General features: G+C 37.0%; 1 protein-coding gene and 1 pseudogene across 1 annotated transcript; one reads left to right on the top strand and one right to left on the bottom strand.

Annotated features, from left to right (window-relative positions):
- Positions 1 to 6,344: 6,344 nt before the first annotated feature.
- LOC113050356 (intermediate filament protein ON3-like) lies at positions 6,345 to 11,239 on the top strand. Its single transcript, XM_026213243.1, has 9 exons — positions 6,345 to 6,885; positions 8,535 to 8,743; positions 8,833 to 8,893; positions 9,003 to 9,098; positions 9,204 to 9,368; positions 9,452 to 9,577; positions 9,665 to 9,885; positions 9,973 to 10,037; positions 10,141 to 11,239. Exons 1-9 carry the CDS (start codon positions 6,466 to 6,468, stop codon positions 10,275 to 10,277), a joined length of 1,500 nt encoding a protein of 499 aa, XP_026069028.1. The 5' UTR covers positions 6,345 to 6,465; the 3' UTR covers positions 10,278 to 11,239.
- A 3,415-nt stretch (positions 11,240 to 14,654) lies between these two features.
- On the bottom strand, positions 14,655 to 16,416 carry LOC113051176 (ankyrin repeat domain-containing protein 33B-like; annotated as a pseudogene).
- Positions 16,417 to 17,002: the final 586 nt, after the last annotated feature.

Here is a 17,002-nt window from a genome sequence, read left to right as displayed (position 1 = left end):
ATTTATTTTATTTTATTTTATTAATTTTATTGCCAACAGTTATGAAGTTTATTATAATTATTTCAAAGATTAAAATTTCAGGGGGTTATAATGCATTAATGTTGATTTATTCCATTTGAAATTTTGAAAATATATTAATATTATTATTAATAATATTAATTTAGATTACATGCTGTATTTATGTTCATTTTATGATACCTAATGCTATAGTAAAATGTTACCTTTTTTCACCCAATTATTTGTATTATTTTTAGTTGGAAATTAATGTAATATTATCACAGCTTTATATTATATTCCAGAGTAATGACTGAACATGAAATAAGTAAAGTAGATTTAAAAGTTCAAAGTCTCTCACAGCTTTATGGGCAATCATATTTAGTATTCTTATATTAGTTTTGATTGACAGGTCCTTCAGATTTCAGCCTTTATCATTGTTATGACAGAGTGGGAAACTAAAGACTAGAATAAAGGCTGAAGGATATCAGAAACTAATAAGAAAAATGTGCATGCACAAATACAAGTGCAACAGAATAGCCAGAGCATAACATAGCAAATAGCACATGGATCAGTGGCATTAAGCAAGAAAACCTCCAGTTTGTGTGCTTCGCTGTAAAGTTGCTATGATGAAAATGTATGGCATGTGTGTGAATTGTGCCTGTATGTTGCCATGGAAACCATTTATTCTAGAAAAGATGACTGGAATAAATGGTTTTAGATACAGCATACCACACAGTTCACCGCAAATTAATGCACCACTAACAGAAAAAGTGAGTTACAAGTGAGTCATTGTCTGTTTTTTTTTTTTCACAGTTCTTGAAGGAATTCCAACCCCTTTAACAGAAGAAGGTGGAGCTAAAAAGGCAGAAGTTACATTTTTTTTTTTAAACCAGCGGTTCTACTGTTACTTAACTTTTTCCATATTGCTTATGAAAACAATACTTAAAATACATTATATGGTTTAAAATGTGTTTATATTGCAAAGGAGGGTCAAAATGTTAAAAAAATACAGTTCACCACAGTTTTTAGATTTATGAATGGAATGCATGACGTGAAAGATGAACTGAAGATGAAGACTGAATTAGAGCTCACTGTATTAGTGTGGACAGGAAGTCTACATCATAAACTCAGCTGGGCCTAAAAGCTTCTTTCTCCATTGATGGCCATTGAAAAGTAACTGGAAAATTAATAAGAATAATATTTTTTGAAAGCAAAATCTATCCATCCATTTTTCTAACTGCTTAGATTTGCAGGAATGCTGGAACCAGTGTTGCATTCAATATACACTGTAAATATCTTGTATTATAGTGTTTGTTTCATGGATGTTTGTGATCGGCAGATTGTGATAGAAATGTTCAATATATATATTATTTGAATATTGCCAATATTTATTAAAAGGATATTGGTTTAAAATCTTGGTAGAGTTTTCCGTGAAAATGCATAGGTCAGAGAGAATATTACTGTACATCTGTCATTGATATCTTGCCCCACTGCATATGTTCTATTTATATTTGCTTCACATCAGCAGATCACAAAATGCCTTTTATTCACAGAAGCTTTAAGTATTATAATGTTTTATAACTTTTTTTAACTGCACCTATTTAGACTATTTACACTTGTCTTGTCTACCCATTACAATATGGACAGCTCAGAACCTGTTTTATTTGGAAAAAGAGCTGACTTTATGAATGAGTAATTGCTCAACATCATGTTGAACAAGTTGGTAATTGCTGTCTGTAATGATATTCGAATTAGTAAATGGCCATGAGCTACTGGCACTGAACTGATGTATCTCCCATATTAAAGTGAATCCTTTCATTCATAAAGTCTTAATGTTTTGCCGGGAGCTGCAGCAATATTCAAGCACCCATAAATCTCCATCTCGCTCTTTTTTATTCCAGTTCCTAGTGTCTATCTCTTGCATTTTTATACAATCAATCACATATTGTGAAAAAAGTGATCCTTGTCATGTAATGACTTTTGGTAAGATTTCATTGCTTAACCATTTCAGCTTTTTTTAATTCATTGGTCTTTTGAAATTACGTATAAATGTCAGAAGCGCTCTTGAAATAAAGAAGAAAGTCGTACTTTTCTAAGGGTAGATGTTGATGGGACATGTTCATGAGGCAAGTTTGAAATGAAAAATGCTTTTTTGATAATTAGCTAGTTTTTCTATGTTTGTTTTTTGTTTGTTTGTTTTTAATACAGAATATGCAATTAAGTATAAAAGTCAATTTTCTGTTTTAATGGATTTGCATCAATACTTAAGCAGAACACACACAAAACTGCATTAAACAGTCAAATAAAATAAATGTAAAAGTAATATACAAAAATGTCAAACCAAGATTCTGATTAACATAAATTATAATTACAGTCTGAATTCCATAAAATAACAAAATATAAAAAAACAACTTGCCCCAACCTGAAAAAAATGCAGGTTCCTGACTTTTTAGTTAAAATCCATCTCTAAAATATAGCTGGACCCTGGCCTCTCCAGTCTGTATGTGTGTGAGTGATTTAATTTCTATTGAGTTCAGTAGTAAATCTATTGAAATTATGGGTGTGCCTGAAACACATAAAAAGCGGCTCTGTGAAATGGCACACCATGAGGTTATATGAGCACCCTTATTGTCACTGATTTCTATATATGTTCTCTATTATAGATCAGTGCTTATTGTATTAAAGTATTCTATGCTGGTTCACAGCATTTTCAGAAGTTACCTACTTTCTGACAGTAATTAATGAGATACTCCAGAGTGAGTTTTTCTAAGTTCTCTAGGCCAACACCCATACATGATAAAAAGGTATGCTCATGTTGAGAGGAAGGAGAAGGAGAAGAAAAGAGGCATGTAGAGACAAAGCTGTTTATTGCCTTCTTTCATGCCTTTGGTCTTTGAAACAAAAAAACTAATCAATTGAGCGAAAATGAACACTTAATAAACACTGAGAAGATACAAAAGTATCTGGCTCAGTTCTGCACAAATAATCATAACAAAAAAAGTTTTTATGCAATCTCTATTGTAGTTAAATAAATTAATGACCACTGATAAAATGGTTTAATATACTTCAATTAAGTTTTTTTTTCTGTATCCACCTATTACACATTGATGGTCATGATGAGTGTTGAAAGAAAAGTCCTATCTGTGTACATACATCTATGATGTACTTTTGTATAGGAGTTGCTTGTGTGTCTTGTGCATGGCATACCTGGTACATATCTTGATGGCCTTCAAGAGAAGAAGTTAGACAATAGCACTTTTGGGTGGATGGAATCTGTGTGATTCGTGACATTACATTTCTATTTGTTGCTTCTTAAGAAAAGGTGGGTTGGTGTAGCACTTCATGGGAGTGGGCTTCAGCACCCTGCATAGTCTGGAAATACAGACCTGACAAGTTTCATTCATCTGAACTCTTAGAATTTCATTGAAACCTGACAACTGAAACTCTACTTTATGCAGTAAATGTCAGTTGGGTCCTGTTTGTTGACGCAGGCCCTTTCTTTAGTAGTCCCAAACATGTCTTTACAAAACAAAGTTGTTTTGGCATGATACAAAATGTCAGAATTTCAACATTGCACATTTACATTCCCATTTGCTAAATACACGATTGATGAAAAAAAAAAGAAAAGAAAAAAACCTGCTGATTCTGGCCTGGTAGCTTTAAGGCAGTCTTAAATGCAAGATGCGCATACCAAAGCAAAGACCCTCAGGCAGGTGAACAAGTCTCTAAAGGACATGTACATCCAGGCGTGCAACATTTAGCAGCAGAAGGACTCATTGTTCAAATTATTTGTGTGATCAGTTCTAAAAATGTTAAAGACTGTAGTGTTTTAAAGTAATTATTTCTTGGTATTATTACAGCCCAGAAATGCTTAACGTGAAAGAAAACCTAAAATAATCCCTTCCAGATGGGTTCGAAATGGAATTATTGCATTTATCATCTATGAAAAGGACAATGAAAAAGTAATAAGAATCGCATCCCCCATGCATTATTAAAAGTTAAAGTGAATGAATGTGCTGTTCGGTTGTGTTTTTGCTCTGTTGACTTTTGTTTTGCATGCTTTGAAAATGCAAACAGGTGTTGTATGTTTCTCTTGTTAATCCCCTTCAGATATACAACTCTGACTCGACTAGATTAAAACATGTTCCTGCTTCATTTTATCAGATCTAGACTGTTGGGTGTCACTGAAATGCATATCAGTAGAAGTCCTGTTCTGTGCCACCACTGTTAGATTCGCAAATATGGTGCTCATCTAAAAACGGTTCCACCCACATGACTGATAGGTGGAGTGGCTGCATACCTTAGTATTTATGTAAAGAATGTAACAATGTACATCTGAACTGCTCTTATTAAAATAAAACTGCAAAGGAAAAAGTATTCAAACGTACATATATTTTATGTTAATCCATCTGTTAATTTTTATGCTTCAACTGTTTGTTTCAGTGCATGCTGTAAGTCAGCTGATGATCCTAATAAAGGGTGTGTCCATTCTTGTCATCAGTTCTTAAACCAAGAATGTTCTAGACGCAACAGATCTTTATCTCTCATCGTTAAACATGATGCTTTTATACACAAATAAATGCTAATGTATGTATACAGTCAAACCAAAAATTATTCAGACAGATATTATATAAAAAAAATAAAAAAAAATTCTAGTGTGTGCAGGACATTATAGTTCATTTATGTGAGTGTGGATAGCAAAATAAAGTAAACTATGACATATTATACCCAAAAGTTCTTCATAAAGTTAACTAACAGTTAAATGTATACAAATTTAGGACCTAAAATTATTTAGACACTTTGACCTGATCATGCTTTTCTTTAGTGTTGTCTGACATTATCAAGATTAATTTGTTCTGACACAGTTTAACACTGAGTTCTTGTAATAAATAAATATATTACCATTTCCTAAACCATAGCGAATAAACTTTGATAATGTGTGAGATGTTGAAGGTGTTTGAATACATTTTGGTTTGACTGTATATTTATAAATCTCTCTTTATATGTGTAAGTGTTTATGAGGAAATCATTTTTTTATAACATTAATATATTCTGCCCTCAAACTTGATGCAAACATATTTGCATATTCTTATTCACAATACACTAATATTTGAATATTCATACTCATAATACACTATTCCAATGCAAATGCAGGTTGCATTGCAATAAAGTCAAAGGTGACAAACCCTGTTATGTTATTAGGAGCAAATAATACACTTTGGAAAATATTGATAATACACTTTACATCAGGACAGTTAAACTCAAAAACAAAAACATGCATGCACACTGATATGTGCACATATATAATGCCCAAAAAGTAATGAACGAGTCTGCAGACACTCCAGAAAGCCCCTGACCAAACCCTTGTCTGATTACTATAATGGTTTGCTGCAGTAACCCACAATGTTCTGGAGATCCAGCCTGGACGTGCAGTTTCTTGCCTTTCCTTCCCTTGCATGTCTGACGTCTATGAAGGATCTTGTGCATGCCATTGCTAGAGACATAGCTGGAGATTATTACTCATCACTAATACTCATGCAAAGCCATGATTGCCGTACTGTGATCTCATACTTGGTTTATACATTCATAGTGTCATGATAGTTGTAGATGCTTGTGTAATACTATGAAATGTCCTTCACTGGTGATTGTGACACCAAACAGCTGGCTTATCATATTGACTTGAACCAGAAATGAGAAATAGTCTGATTATGCAGGGTGTTGGATCCTGAAGAAGTTTATAAGTAGAGCTAAATGTACTGGTTTTCTGGTAACTTTTCTCGTTGTTTTTCCAAAGCTCTATCATGCCACTTTGCACCACCTCAAGCACACACTTATATGTACACACATATGGTGGAGTATAGAGCAATAAAACACATCTACTGTGCAGAAGTGTGTGTGTGTGCATTTTCCAGTATCAGTACAGATGGAAATTGAGGGTTGGGGGGTGCCCTGTCGGATCCAAACACTGGCAAAAGTAGATGGAAAAAGCCATTCATAAATGTGGAAGTTGCTTCGCGGCCCACCCTGCTGAGAAGATCAGAGGTTACTCACTCACTATGGCTGCCCAACCAACCAGATACCGAGGCAGAAACACACCCGCTGGCAGACTCTGAGAGCTACACTGTCTTCTACTGTTCTACTGGAATGTCTGTCCAAGAGTCTCTGCCCCTCCTCATGTTTTCTCATTCCACCTGGGGCAAAGCCTGGGGCAGGGTGTGACACCAGTTATCGCCACTTTCTCTCTGTACCTGACTAACAGGTAGGGCTTGTGTGAGAGTGCATCATTATGCGAGTGTATGTGTGTGAGCAGGTGACTCCGCCTCCTGAGTGTGTGCATAAAAATCGGTCAGCCAGCTGCAGAGAGACACTCAGAGGGACTTTGACTCTCCTTTGTGAGCAACCTCCTCTACACCTCTCTCAGAGAGCACTCTCGTACCTCCTTCTCAGCAGCTCTAAGACACAGGCACCATGACAAGCACCAGGTCTATCCGCTTCGGCACCAGTGGCTCCATGAGGAAGTCTGGCTACTCCAGCCAGTCAGCCTACGCAGTCCCTGCCAGCTCTAGCAGGGTCAGCTCAGTGACCAGTGTCAGGAGATCTGGCGTGGGTGCCGGTGCAGGCTTTGGTGCAGGATTTGGTGCTGGAGGCAGCAGCTACAGCTTCAGCAGCAGCAGTATGAGTGGAGGCTACGGTGGTAGTCTCAGTGCTGGTTTTGGTGGAGGTCTCGGTGATGGCTTCGTTCCACCTCACATCACCGCTGTAACCGTCAACCAGAGCCTGCTGGCCCCCCTTAACCTAGAAATTGACCCCACAATTCAGGCTGTCCGCACTCAGGAAAAAGAGCAGATCAAGACCCTCAACAACCGTTTCGCCTCCTTCATTGACAAAGTGAGTATTCTTGGATACAGTCTCTCTTAAAATAACATTGACTTTTACATAATATGCAAATATATAATGATATTGCTGTGCACAGAGCCTGTGGTGCATTCAAATACAGAATTCTAATTTTATTACTAAGTATGACCTTTGAACCTGTGACTCTTAACACTGGGTGCTTTTAGTATTACTAAATAACATAATACCTTGCAGCTGTAAAAAAAAAAAAAAAAGAAAAAAAAGAAAGAAAGATAGAAAGAAAATGGAAAAGAAAGAAAGAAAAAGACTGACACAAATGTTTTCTCTTGCACAAGAGCTTTCTTTAAGCATAGCTGCAAGCTAAGTATTTTTCTTAGATGTAAAAGTTTCATCTGCTTACACCAGAGCCAGTGTGTATTTTTACTAACTGGGCAGAACAATCAATGTAGTAGCTATAATCTAATAATCTAATGTATATGTTGAACCATTTGTACTAGATCTCTCTCAGTGTGGCTTTAGCCTTGGAAAAAAAGTCCTCAAAAACCCATGACTGAGGCTTTCCAAAAAATGGGTGGAGTTTGGGTAATAACCTAGCAACCATGTGAGTTATAGATACACACATACTGTATATACAGAGCACTAGAATTAATCAGTGTGTCTGTAGTCTAAAGTCTAGACTACAATATGCCACTATGTTGTTTGTCTCGTGCATTTTTTTATTTCATCCTCTGTCTAAAAAAATAACAGTCAACTCCGTCATGCTCATATTTGGCTGACAACAAACACTTCACAACTTTCTGAGCAAATGTGGAAAGAAAACACAACCTAAAGGCCATGTAATCAGCATATACACACACACCTTTATTTTGTAGTGCCTGTGGGAGAATTTGCAGTAGGCAGTGTGTGTCCAGGATGAGTCATCTGGACCAAAGATACCAGATGCTCCAAACTTTTAGTCTGCTTTTTAATCTGTTTACAAGTCAAAGACTATGCCAATAAATGCCTTTGAACTTTTTCCGATGTTAAAGACAACAGGGAAATGTAAATCATTATTAATGCAAGATAGTTAAATAAAGATGTCTTGAAGAAAAGGGCACTAATATTTCCAAGGTACATCCAGGTTGCATACATATATATATATATATATATATATATATATATATATATATATATATATATATACACAAGTTTATAGATTACTATCTAGACAGGTGCTGTCGTATATGGCTAATTTCCAAAGACCATACACAAAACTCTGCCTAAGGGCGTGGCAGTCTTGTTTCTCTGATGTTTTATCTGATAAGTAATGCAGGTTTGGGGCAAGGCCATTGGTGTGTTTTTTTCAGTCTAGGAGTTTGTAGCTTGTGTGCAGCACTGCCACACCCAACCAGTCCACTTCCCCCCCCCCACACTCCACCCTGCAGAAAAATGCCTACTAAAATGACTCAATGCCATTTGTATTCCCCTAAACGATTCTTCCAGAGAACATACACAAAGAGACTTAAAGAGCCAGGACTACAAAGGAGTCATACAGACAAAACCATCAATAAATTTAATTTATTAATTCATGCACTATTTTATTTTCAGAATGCAATCTTTCTCCACTACATTTTTAACCTTCAAGGAACTTGAATGTGATCATTTTCAAATAAAAGCACTAATTTATTTATTTATTTCCCCAGGTGCGTTTCCTGGAACAGCAGAACAAGATGCTGGAGACCAAATGGAGTCTCCTCCAGGACCAGACCACCACCCGCTCCAACATCGATGCCATGTTTGAGGCCTTCATTTCTAACCTGCGCAGACAGCTCGATGGCCTGGGAAATGAGAAGATTAAGCTGGAAGGAGAGCTGAGGAACCTGCAGGGCCTGGTTGAGGACTTCAAGAACAAGTGAGTTGTAATTTTGAAATTGAATGAACTGATGTAAAAAAACACTGAAAAAAGAATAGATTTAATCACATTTTTCTTTCTCTTAAAAGGTACGAAGATGAGATCAACAAGCGTAGTTCAGTAGAGAATGAGTTTGTTCTGCTCAAGAAGGTAAAGACCATTCATCGTTTTCTTTTAAAGACTTTGCTTTTTTTACGCCATTACTTGAGTTTTGTTATTTTTTTCTCAATTTTCTCCTTTTTTCCTCATTTTCTCTTAGGATGTTGATGCAGCCTACATGAACAAGATTGAGCTTGAAGCCAAGGTTGATGCTCTTCAGGATGAGATTAACTTCCTCAGGGCAATCTATGACGCTGTAAGTTCAATTCTGTTGTGTTTGGCCAACCAAAACCTGTTATCATAGACAACTGCTGCTTTGTAAGGGCAGGTAATTTACTGATTGTTTGGGCTACGTTTGCAGGAACTGCGTGAGCTCCAGTCTCAGATCAAGGACACATCAGTCATTGTGGAGATGGACAACAGCAGAAATCTGGACATGGACTCCATTGTGGCTGAAGTTCGTGCTCAGTATGAGGACATTGCCAACCGCAGCCGTGCCGAAGCAGAGAGCTGGTACAAACAGAAGGTGATTCAAGCTCTTACAAATCTACTTACAAGATCACCTCAGATGTGGCTACAAGTGCTTATTTGTGTCAATAAATGTTTCAGTTTGAGGAGATGCAGTCCTCTGCTGGTCAGTACGGTGAGGACCTCCGCTCAACCAAGGCTGAGATTGCAGAACTCAATCGCATGATCGCCCGCCTGCAGAATGAGATTGATGCCATCAAAGGACAGGTAATGATGAGCAAGGGTTGATCTATAATTGTTTTGCATACTATTTACGTAAAGAAGATGACGTTATGTATGTTATTGTCATTTTAGCGTGCCAACTTGGAGGCTCAGATCGCTGAGGCTGAGGAGCGTGGAGAGCTGGCAGTGAAGGACGCCAAGCTCCGCATCAGGGATCTTGAAGATGCCCTCCAGAGGGCCAAGCAAGACATGGCCCGCCAGGTGCGCGAGTACCAGGAGCTCATGAACGTCAAACTGGCCCTGGATATTGAGATCGCCACCTACAGAAAGCTGTTGGAAGGAGAGGAAAGCAGGTAGGAGATTTTAAAAGGATATTTCTTTGACATTTACATTCTTTGAAAAAACATCACTAAACAAAACGGTTGTCTTCTTTACTCTAGACTGTCCAGCGGTGGAGCTTCAGCCACCATTCACGTGCAGCAGTCCTCTGGAGGTCTCTCCTCTGGTAAATAAGTCCCCCTCTCTCTCTCTGGATCACTCCACTTTTCTTATAATCTCATTCTCCAGGTCATGTTGTGATATGTTTCTAAACTTCCTTTCTCTTGTAGGTTTCTCTGGTAGCGGCTCTGGATTCGGCTATGGCGGTGGTTTCAGTAGCTCCTCAGGATTTGGTGGTGGATCAGGATACAGTAGTAGCTCCATCAGCAAAACCAGTGTCTCCAGTGTCAGCAGTAAACGCTATTAAGGAGAAGCGTCCCCAACCCGACCTATACCAGCATCCTATCTTCCTTACTTGCAACTCGATCACTTGAACCTTCTTACAACTCAAACCATATATGGTGCTATTTTCTAGCCAGACAGCTATCCCCTGTTAATGAGGAGATGAGGACAATGATTTCTTAAGCATAAAATAAGTTTTAGGTTGCTCTGTGAATTGACGATAGTTACCCATAACATACATGTCGTGACTGGTGGTGTCACTACCATTTTAAATCATCAATCCAACTACACTAAAATATCACCAGAAAGAATGTGCTCCCAGACACTGAATTTGTTTATTTCTGCACTGATACATATGAGGAAAGTGAGACTTGAATGAAATATATAAGCATGGAAACCACTGGAGCCAATTAGACATGTAACAACAATAGTATTTCAGTCTCATTAGCATAACCACGAGCAGTACCATGGTTTCACTGGATCAGAGATGTGCTGTACAGGTCCTGAATGTCCTGGTTGAATGTTTTGTGCTGTTACAAGCTCCCTGCTGTATTTCTGTTAACTAATATAACTTTTGTCATTCTGCATTGGCTGTCAGTATTAGTTTACCTATTTACTATTAATAGTACAATACTGTCAGCCTGTAACTGATGACAATGACTTGTGGGCTTCCAATGTGCAGTTACCTCACATTCAAGGGAGATAGGAGATCTGTTACAACAAACAAAAAAACATGCATAATGGCATTTCTGTTGGACATCCCTCCTAAACTTTGTGTACTTGCCAAGTTGGGAGCTTCATTCACTGTGGCGACTGTACTACCTGATACTTTCCCCTGTATTCAAACTGCTTCCAGAGCATATTTTTCAGTCCCTGTTATAAATGGAAAAATGCAACAAAACTGAAACCATGTTCAACCAGATTTATTTTGTATTGATTGACTTGACATCAACTGAATATCTGAATACAATAAATCTGAGACTACAAGTTTTGTTTGGATTTATCTTTCATTGCTTTTTGGTGTTAAAATGTCTTCCCCGTATATGGGCAGTTTTTACAGTACATCAAAGAGCTCCATATGACTAAAAATTAGAGAATGGAAACCCAAAACTATAGACGGAAAAAATATACAAGTATAACGTATTTTCCGGACTATAAGTCACACTTTTTTTCATGGTTTGGCTGGTCCTGCGACTTATAGTCAGGTGCGACTTATTTATCAAAATTAATTTAGACAAAAAAATAAATGCACATCAGTTAAGTTAAGTTAAGTTAAGTTTAAAAAAAAAAACTTTATGAAAACATTTAGGGCAGGGTTGCTAACTCTCCCTGCTTGCCACAGTACATTTTTAATACTAAATTCTTACCCAAAATACTGTTTTGGCACATGTAATGTGGCATTAATTGTAAAATGTAGCATTTCTGTTAAAGCCAGAGCATTGAAAAACATAGTTGCAACAGGCTTAGATCTCCCCGGCATCGCTGCGTGAGAAAAAAATACAAATAAAATCATTTGTGATGCCATTGTTTACCCACTAGTAATAATATACTTTATATAATAATATATATAATAGATTAAAGCAAGCACAATTGTTAGTTTATCTAAATGTATTTTTGCTTATTACATTATTGCAGGTTTGTATTGCACTTTTTTAAATTCATTTTGATGAATACTACATCTGTTTTTTTATTTGTTTTAGTTTTTTTATTCTTTTGGGAGTGGAATGAATCAATGCACATTCACAATCATGTTCATAGCGCACATAATGCCTCTGTACTTCCGATTTCTCCCAATATGGGGACAGGAGACTTGTCAGTCAATAAATGGGAAAGCAAAGTAAATTGCGTTACTGTACCTTTTTGAAAAAAATATCCTGATTACGTAACCTGTGTTACTTGTAATGCGCTATAATACATACACACACACACACACACCTTCTGCCTTCAGGGAGGCGTTTCAGGAGCCTCCAGCAGATTCAGGAACAGTTTTTTCCCTACATCTGTCTCCTTACAGAATTCTGCCCTCTGACACCCACGAATACTGAATGATCCATTTGCACACTGAAATATTTTCTATGGACTTTTTTTATGTCCATTGCACTAGTGTACATAATGTTCATATGTTCATAGTTTCTGCTTGTAGCTTACATAATTCATCTGTACTGTACAGTATGTTCGTGGTACACCTATCTGTATATCATGCTGATAGTACTTAAAATATGTAAATTATGTCCATAGTACTGCCTTATTTGTATATTTATTGTACATTTTTAACATACTCTAGACACTGTATATTCTGTACTTACTGCTTATTGCACTTCTGGTTAGATGCTAACTGCATTTCGTTGCCTTTTACCTTACATGGCAATGAAGTTGAATCTAATCTAATCTTATGTTTTAGTCAAATCAAAAAATAGTAGCTCAGCACTGCCCCCTAGTGTGATTTGTGAGAAACAGTTAACCAGTTGGTTCCAGCGAGGACAGGGAGGATGCAATAGTGTGAAGTTTGTGACAGGGTTGTAGTAATTTTCCCCCTCTAAAAAAGATTGGGGTGCACAGTCACTTTGGGAAGAGTGATGGCAGCTGGGATAGAAAGAGTGAAACAGAGTGACATTTCATTAGAAATTTCTGGTGCATAATACATTAAGACATAATCACATGCATAATCAAACTTCCATACGACTAAGGTTACAGGGTTACTTAATTCAGAATATGGATTTTTCAGTTCAGTCCGAGTAGATTTTTACCAGCACACAATTTACAGGGGGATAAGGAAATATTTTGTATCTGATCATCTGATGACCTTAGAGGTCACTCAGGCTTCTGTGGTTTCTGGGCTCTGTGAGGGGCTTTTCTACTTGCCCACAGACACAGTTATGGGATAAGGAGCACTCCAAAGGGTGGCACAAGCAACCTCTACTATTGTGTTTAATGCAACATTACTTTCATTTACTCTGAATTGATGGAGCATATGGTGGAGGTAAGAGACAGAATAAGAATGAAACAGAAAATGAAAAGGGAGGACAACAGTTATTAATGACAGCAATGTCAAGCTAACAATTTTCTCCTAACGTGTTCCCTGGGATATATTTAGCAAAGAATACTGAAAAAAATGCATCTTGGTTTCCACAAACAAAGGTGTGCAACATTGAAAATTATCAGAAACGTGTCTTGGGAACTAAATCAGCATTATTAGAATGATTTCTGGAGGATTATGTGACACTGAAGATTGAAATAATGGCTGTTGAATTAAAAATTCAGCTTGCAATCACAGGAATAAATAACATTTTAAAATATATAAAAATACAAACCACTTATTATAAATAACAATCTTTCAAAACATTTAAAAATTATACCAAACCCAATAACAATGCAGGGTAATAAAAGGTAAAATGAAGCTTAATCAACATGTTACTGCAGGCATGATGAGCTTATTGCATATTATTACACGTCTGATTCAATGATCATTCATGTTTTTACACTACAAAATAGGCTATATGTACTTTTCTAGAAGAATCACAACAACCTAGAGATCTTTAGTTCATATATTTTTAGGAACAGGACAGGTTAGTGAGAATACTTCTTTGAACGACATGATAAATGTAACTTTACAGGACCTGAATGAAAAAAAAAAAACTGCACTTCCTCCCTGTACTACTACCTCAAACTAATGGGTCTTACCCTGATATGCTGTGTTTCTCACACACATTATCCAGCACACCAAAGCTATTGCTATGAAGAAAGAGTGATATACCAGTGATATAAAAGTGATTGCGATATACCAGCTAGCTTTGAATATACATTACAGTATATGAAATGCACATGTTGCAATATTTTATAGATGGGGAAAAAAATATGTAAACTCAGATATGTGCTAAAACAATATAGCTATATTTACATTTCACAGAGTTAGTTTTTAGGCCTACTGTATGCAAATACATGTAACACGGCTAGATCTCTAATCCAGCATGGCTTTACTGCTACTCTTCACATGGCTGTGCTGCATAACTGTGAGAGAGCAGATTACTGACAATACAGAAGTTTTTTGCATATAATCCTAATTTCGACAGCTGTCTGCTGTGGGATACAATAGTCCTGCAAATAAACTGTGGTTAAATTATTATTATTATTACATTTATGTCAGTGATGGACTATAGGTAATTTGTTACAAATTAACTGTAATATTTTTGGTTAAGACCAATTCAGTTCTGATGATGTCTGTAATTATTTAGATGCACCATTCATTCAGGAATTATTCTACATGTAAATCATTCAATCAGAGACCTTACAGACTGACAGAAATGATCATAGACAAATTTCCCCAATAGGAAGCAGGACGTGATTTTCGTGAGACAGGAATGCATCAGTGAAGTTTCAAAATGCGCTTCCTATTTGTTCTTCTCTGCATTGCTTCACAGATTCTGTCATCAAGCATTTCCTCACACACAATTAACTGTGGGCATCTATACCTTGAATGTTTTAAAGAGCCTATCTTAGTCATTACACTTTTTCCTTTTTCTTTTATCCTTGTCTTTGCTTTTCAACTCTTTTTCCTTCGTTTCCTTTTCCTTCAGCGCTTTCTTCCCATTCTTCTTCTCGTCATTAGCCTCCTTATACTTCCACTTTGGAGGCCCCTGGTAATCTTTCTGCTTTTTATTCTTCTTCTCCTTTTTTGGGGTGGGGCTCAGAGGATTTGGTCACTTTGATCTGGGGGATACAACCAGACGAGAAGACACTGTTGTGCCTTGATGCTACACTATGAGGAATGAATGTGCGCATTCCAGACGGAGCAATAGACAGCAAACTGCCTCGTCTCACTGTATTGGCACAGCAGGAAAAAGAAACAGACTCAGCTGAGTGGACAGATGGAGAAATGGAGGAGATGGAGCTGTTTCGATGGCACAGTGAACTCTCCTCAAGCTTCTTCTGTGAGTGCTTCTGCATCAGTTCAGCCACAGCAAGTCGACGTTTACCCATCTGCAGAGGGCTGCTTGGGTACAGCGGTCGTGTGGCTGTGGCTATGAATGGGCTGTGTATGCAGGTAGCCATTCATACCATGTGATCCATGACACCATTGTCCTGTGGGTCACGTGGGAAACTGAATCTGAACCGATTCAGTGTGTCAAAGCGACCTGTTTTCAGTTCCAAGTCACGTGCACATTTACCACAGTTGGAGTCTACAGCATTTACATCAGCACCTAAGACAGAAAAATACAGAGAATATCAAAATATGTATATATTATGTATCAAAAGGATTCTGGAGGAGTAATCATTTAAAAAAGAATGCTGTGTCAGAAATCACTCTGCCTAGTCAGGTTGTTCCTTCCACTGATCTTTTGCTTGGCTTTACTTACACTTTTGCTTTAATTACTTAATTAATTAAACTTTGGATGCTAAACTAGCAAACTGGGTCAGTGCCAGCAACACCATTTGTGATTAGTTATGTGGGTCTTTAGGTAACTTCCTGTGTCTCTCTACTGATGGGATGAATACAAACATTCCAACATTCTGAAGGATCATTTTCAGCACATCAATATGTGTGTGTTCAACTACTAACCGTGCATTATTAGAGCTGCCGCAACATCATTCCTGCCCTGTATGGCAGCTTTAATGAGGGCAGAGAATCTTCTGTTGTCTCTGATCTCTGTCTCTGCACCAGGGAAGTAATTCATGATGTAGTTACACATAGAGACATAACCTGTGTACAGAAAGATAAAAAAAAAAAAAATTGTTACTTTGTATTTTGAAATATACACTACAGTACATTGAAAAATAATGGGTTAAATTCTTTAAACAGTAAATAGTAACTATTACAGTATCATATCACTATTTGGCTGGGGCACTATTATTGCCAGCAGAATCCAGGCAGTAGTTCATCTAATTTCCATCAAAACAGTGAATTGACATCACACATGCAGAAACTGACCAGCTTGAGCTGCGATCATTAGTGCAGTGTTGCCGTCATTGTCTCAGTGGTTAATATCCAGATGAGGACAGCCGTGCAGGTCATATACAATGGGAAGAAAAAAAAAGAGGTATTCATAAATGCTGCTGTACCTTTAAGTCATTATCAGAAACCTCATTCTGCAGATAATACAGCCATCAGTTTCACGTCTTCATAGTATGTTGTTGTATTTGATGTGATTACAGATGGGCGTATTCATACTCCCTAACACTTCAGGTCATTAGACTGACTAATGCCTTTCAGGATCAGAAAAGACCCAATACAGGCTTTCAGAGCATATCACCTTTCAAACACACATACACACACACTATCAAAATAGTTTGCTTTTCTTATGAGATCTCTGTCTCATACTGACAAACAAATGCATTCATACTCTAACTCGCTCACTAAGTATTAAAAGGATTATGCTTTGTTGACAAAAATATCCTTACATGACCAGTTTAAGTGTTTAATTTTGTTTAACTTTTTTCTTTTTTCTTAACTTCAGGCATCTCCATAAAGCAGTCCCACAGAAATGTACCAGTTTACTGTGGCACAAGTAAATAACAATAATCATTATGTAATTAACACCTGCATCAGTAGTACAACAACATATGCATATTTTGTGCATAATAAATTAACATAACATAACATACAGGCATACAGTATTTCCATATAACTGAACTAAAACTACTTTCTGGAGTGTATGATTAATGTTTTCTATCTATTTCTATTACTTCCACAGATTTTTATAAATATACTATTTAGTATGTTTATTTTTTCCATATGGGGACAAGGATATATAG

The sequence above is a fragment of the Carassius auratus genome, chromosome 31, assembly GCF_003368295.1.
Source record: "Carassius auratus strain Wakin chromosome 31, ASM336829v1, whole genome shotgun sequence".
NCBI classification, from domain to species: domain Eukaryota; kingdom Metazoa; phylum Chordata; class Actinopteri; order Cypriniformes; family Cyprinidae; genus Carassius; species Carassius auratus.
This window is presented reverse-complemented; position numbering and strand designations above follow the sequence as displayed.

What these genes read in the sequence shown, in the direction of transcription:
- LOC113050356 (XM_026213243.1), top strand. Translation starts at nt 6,466, where the DNA reads ATGACAAGCACCAGGTCTATCCGCTTCGGCACCAGTGGCTCCATGAGG. An exon ending in TTGATGCCATCAAAGGACAG is followed by an intron (nt 9,578 to 9,664) that starts GTAATGATGAGC and finishes TTGTCATTTTAG; the next exon opens with CGTGCCAACTTGGAGGCTCA. An exon ending in CTCTGGAGGTCTCTCCTCTG is followed by an intron (nt 10,038 to 10,140) that starts GTAAATAAGTCC and finishes TTTCTCTTGTAG; the next exon opens with GTTTCTCTGGTAGCGGCTCT.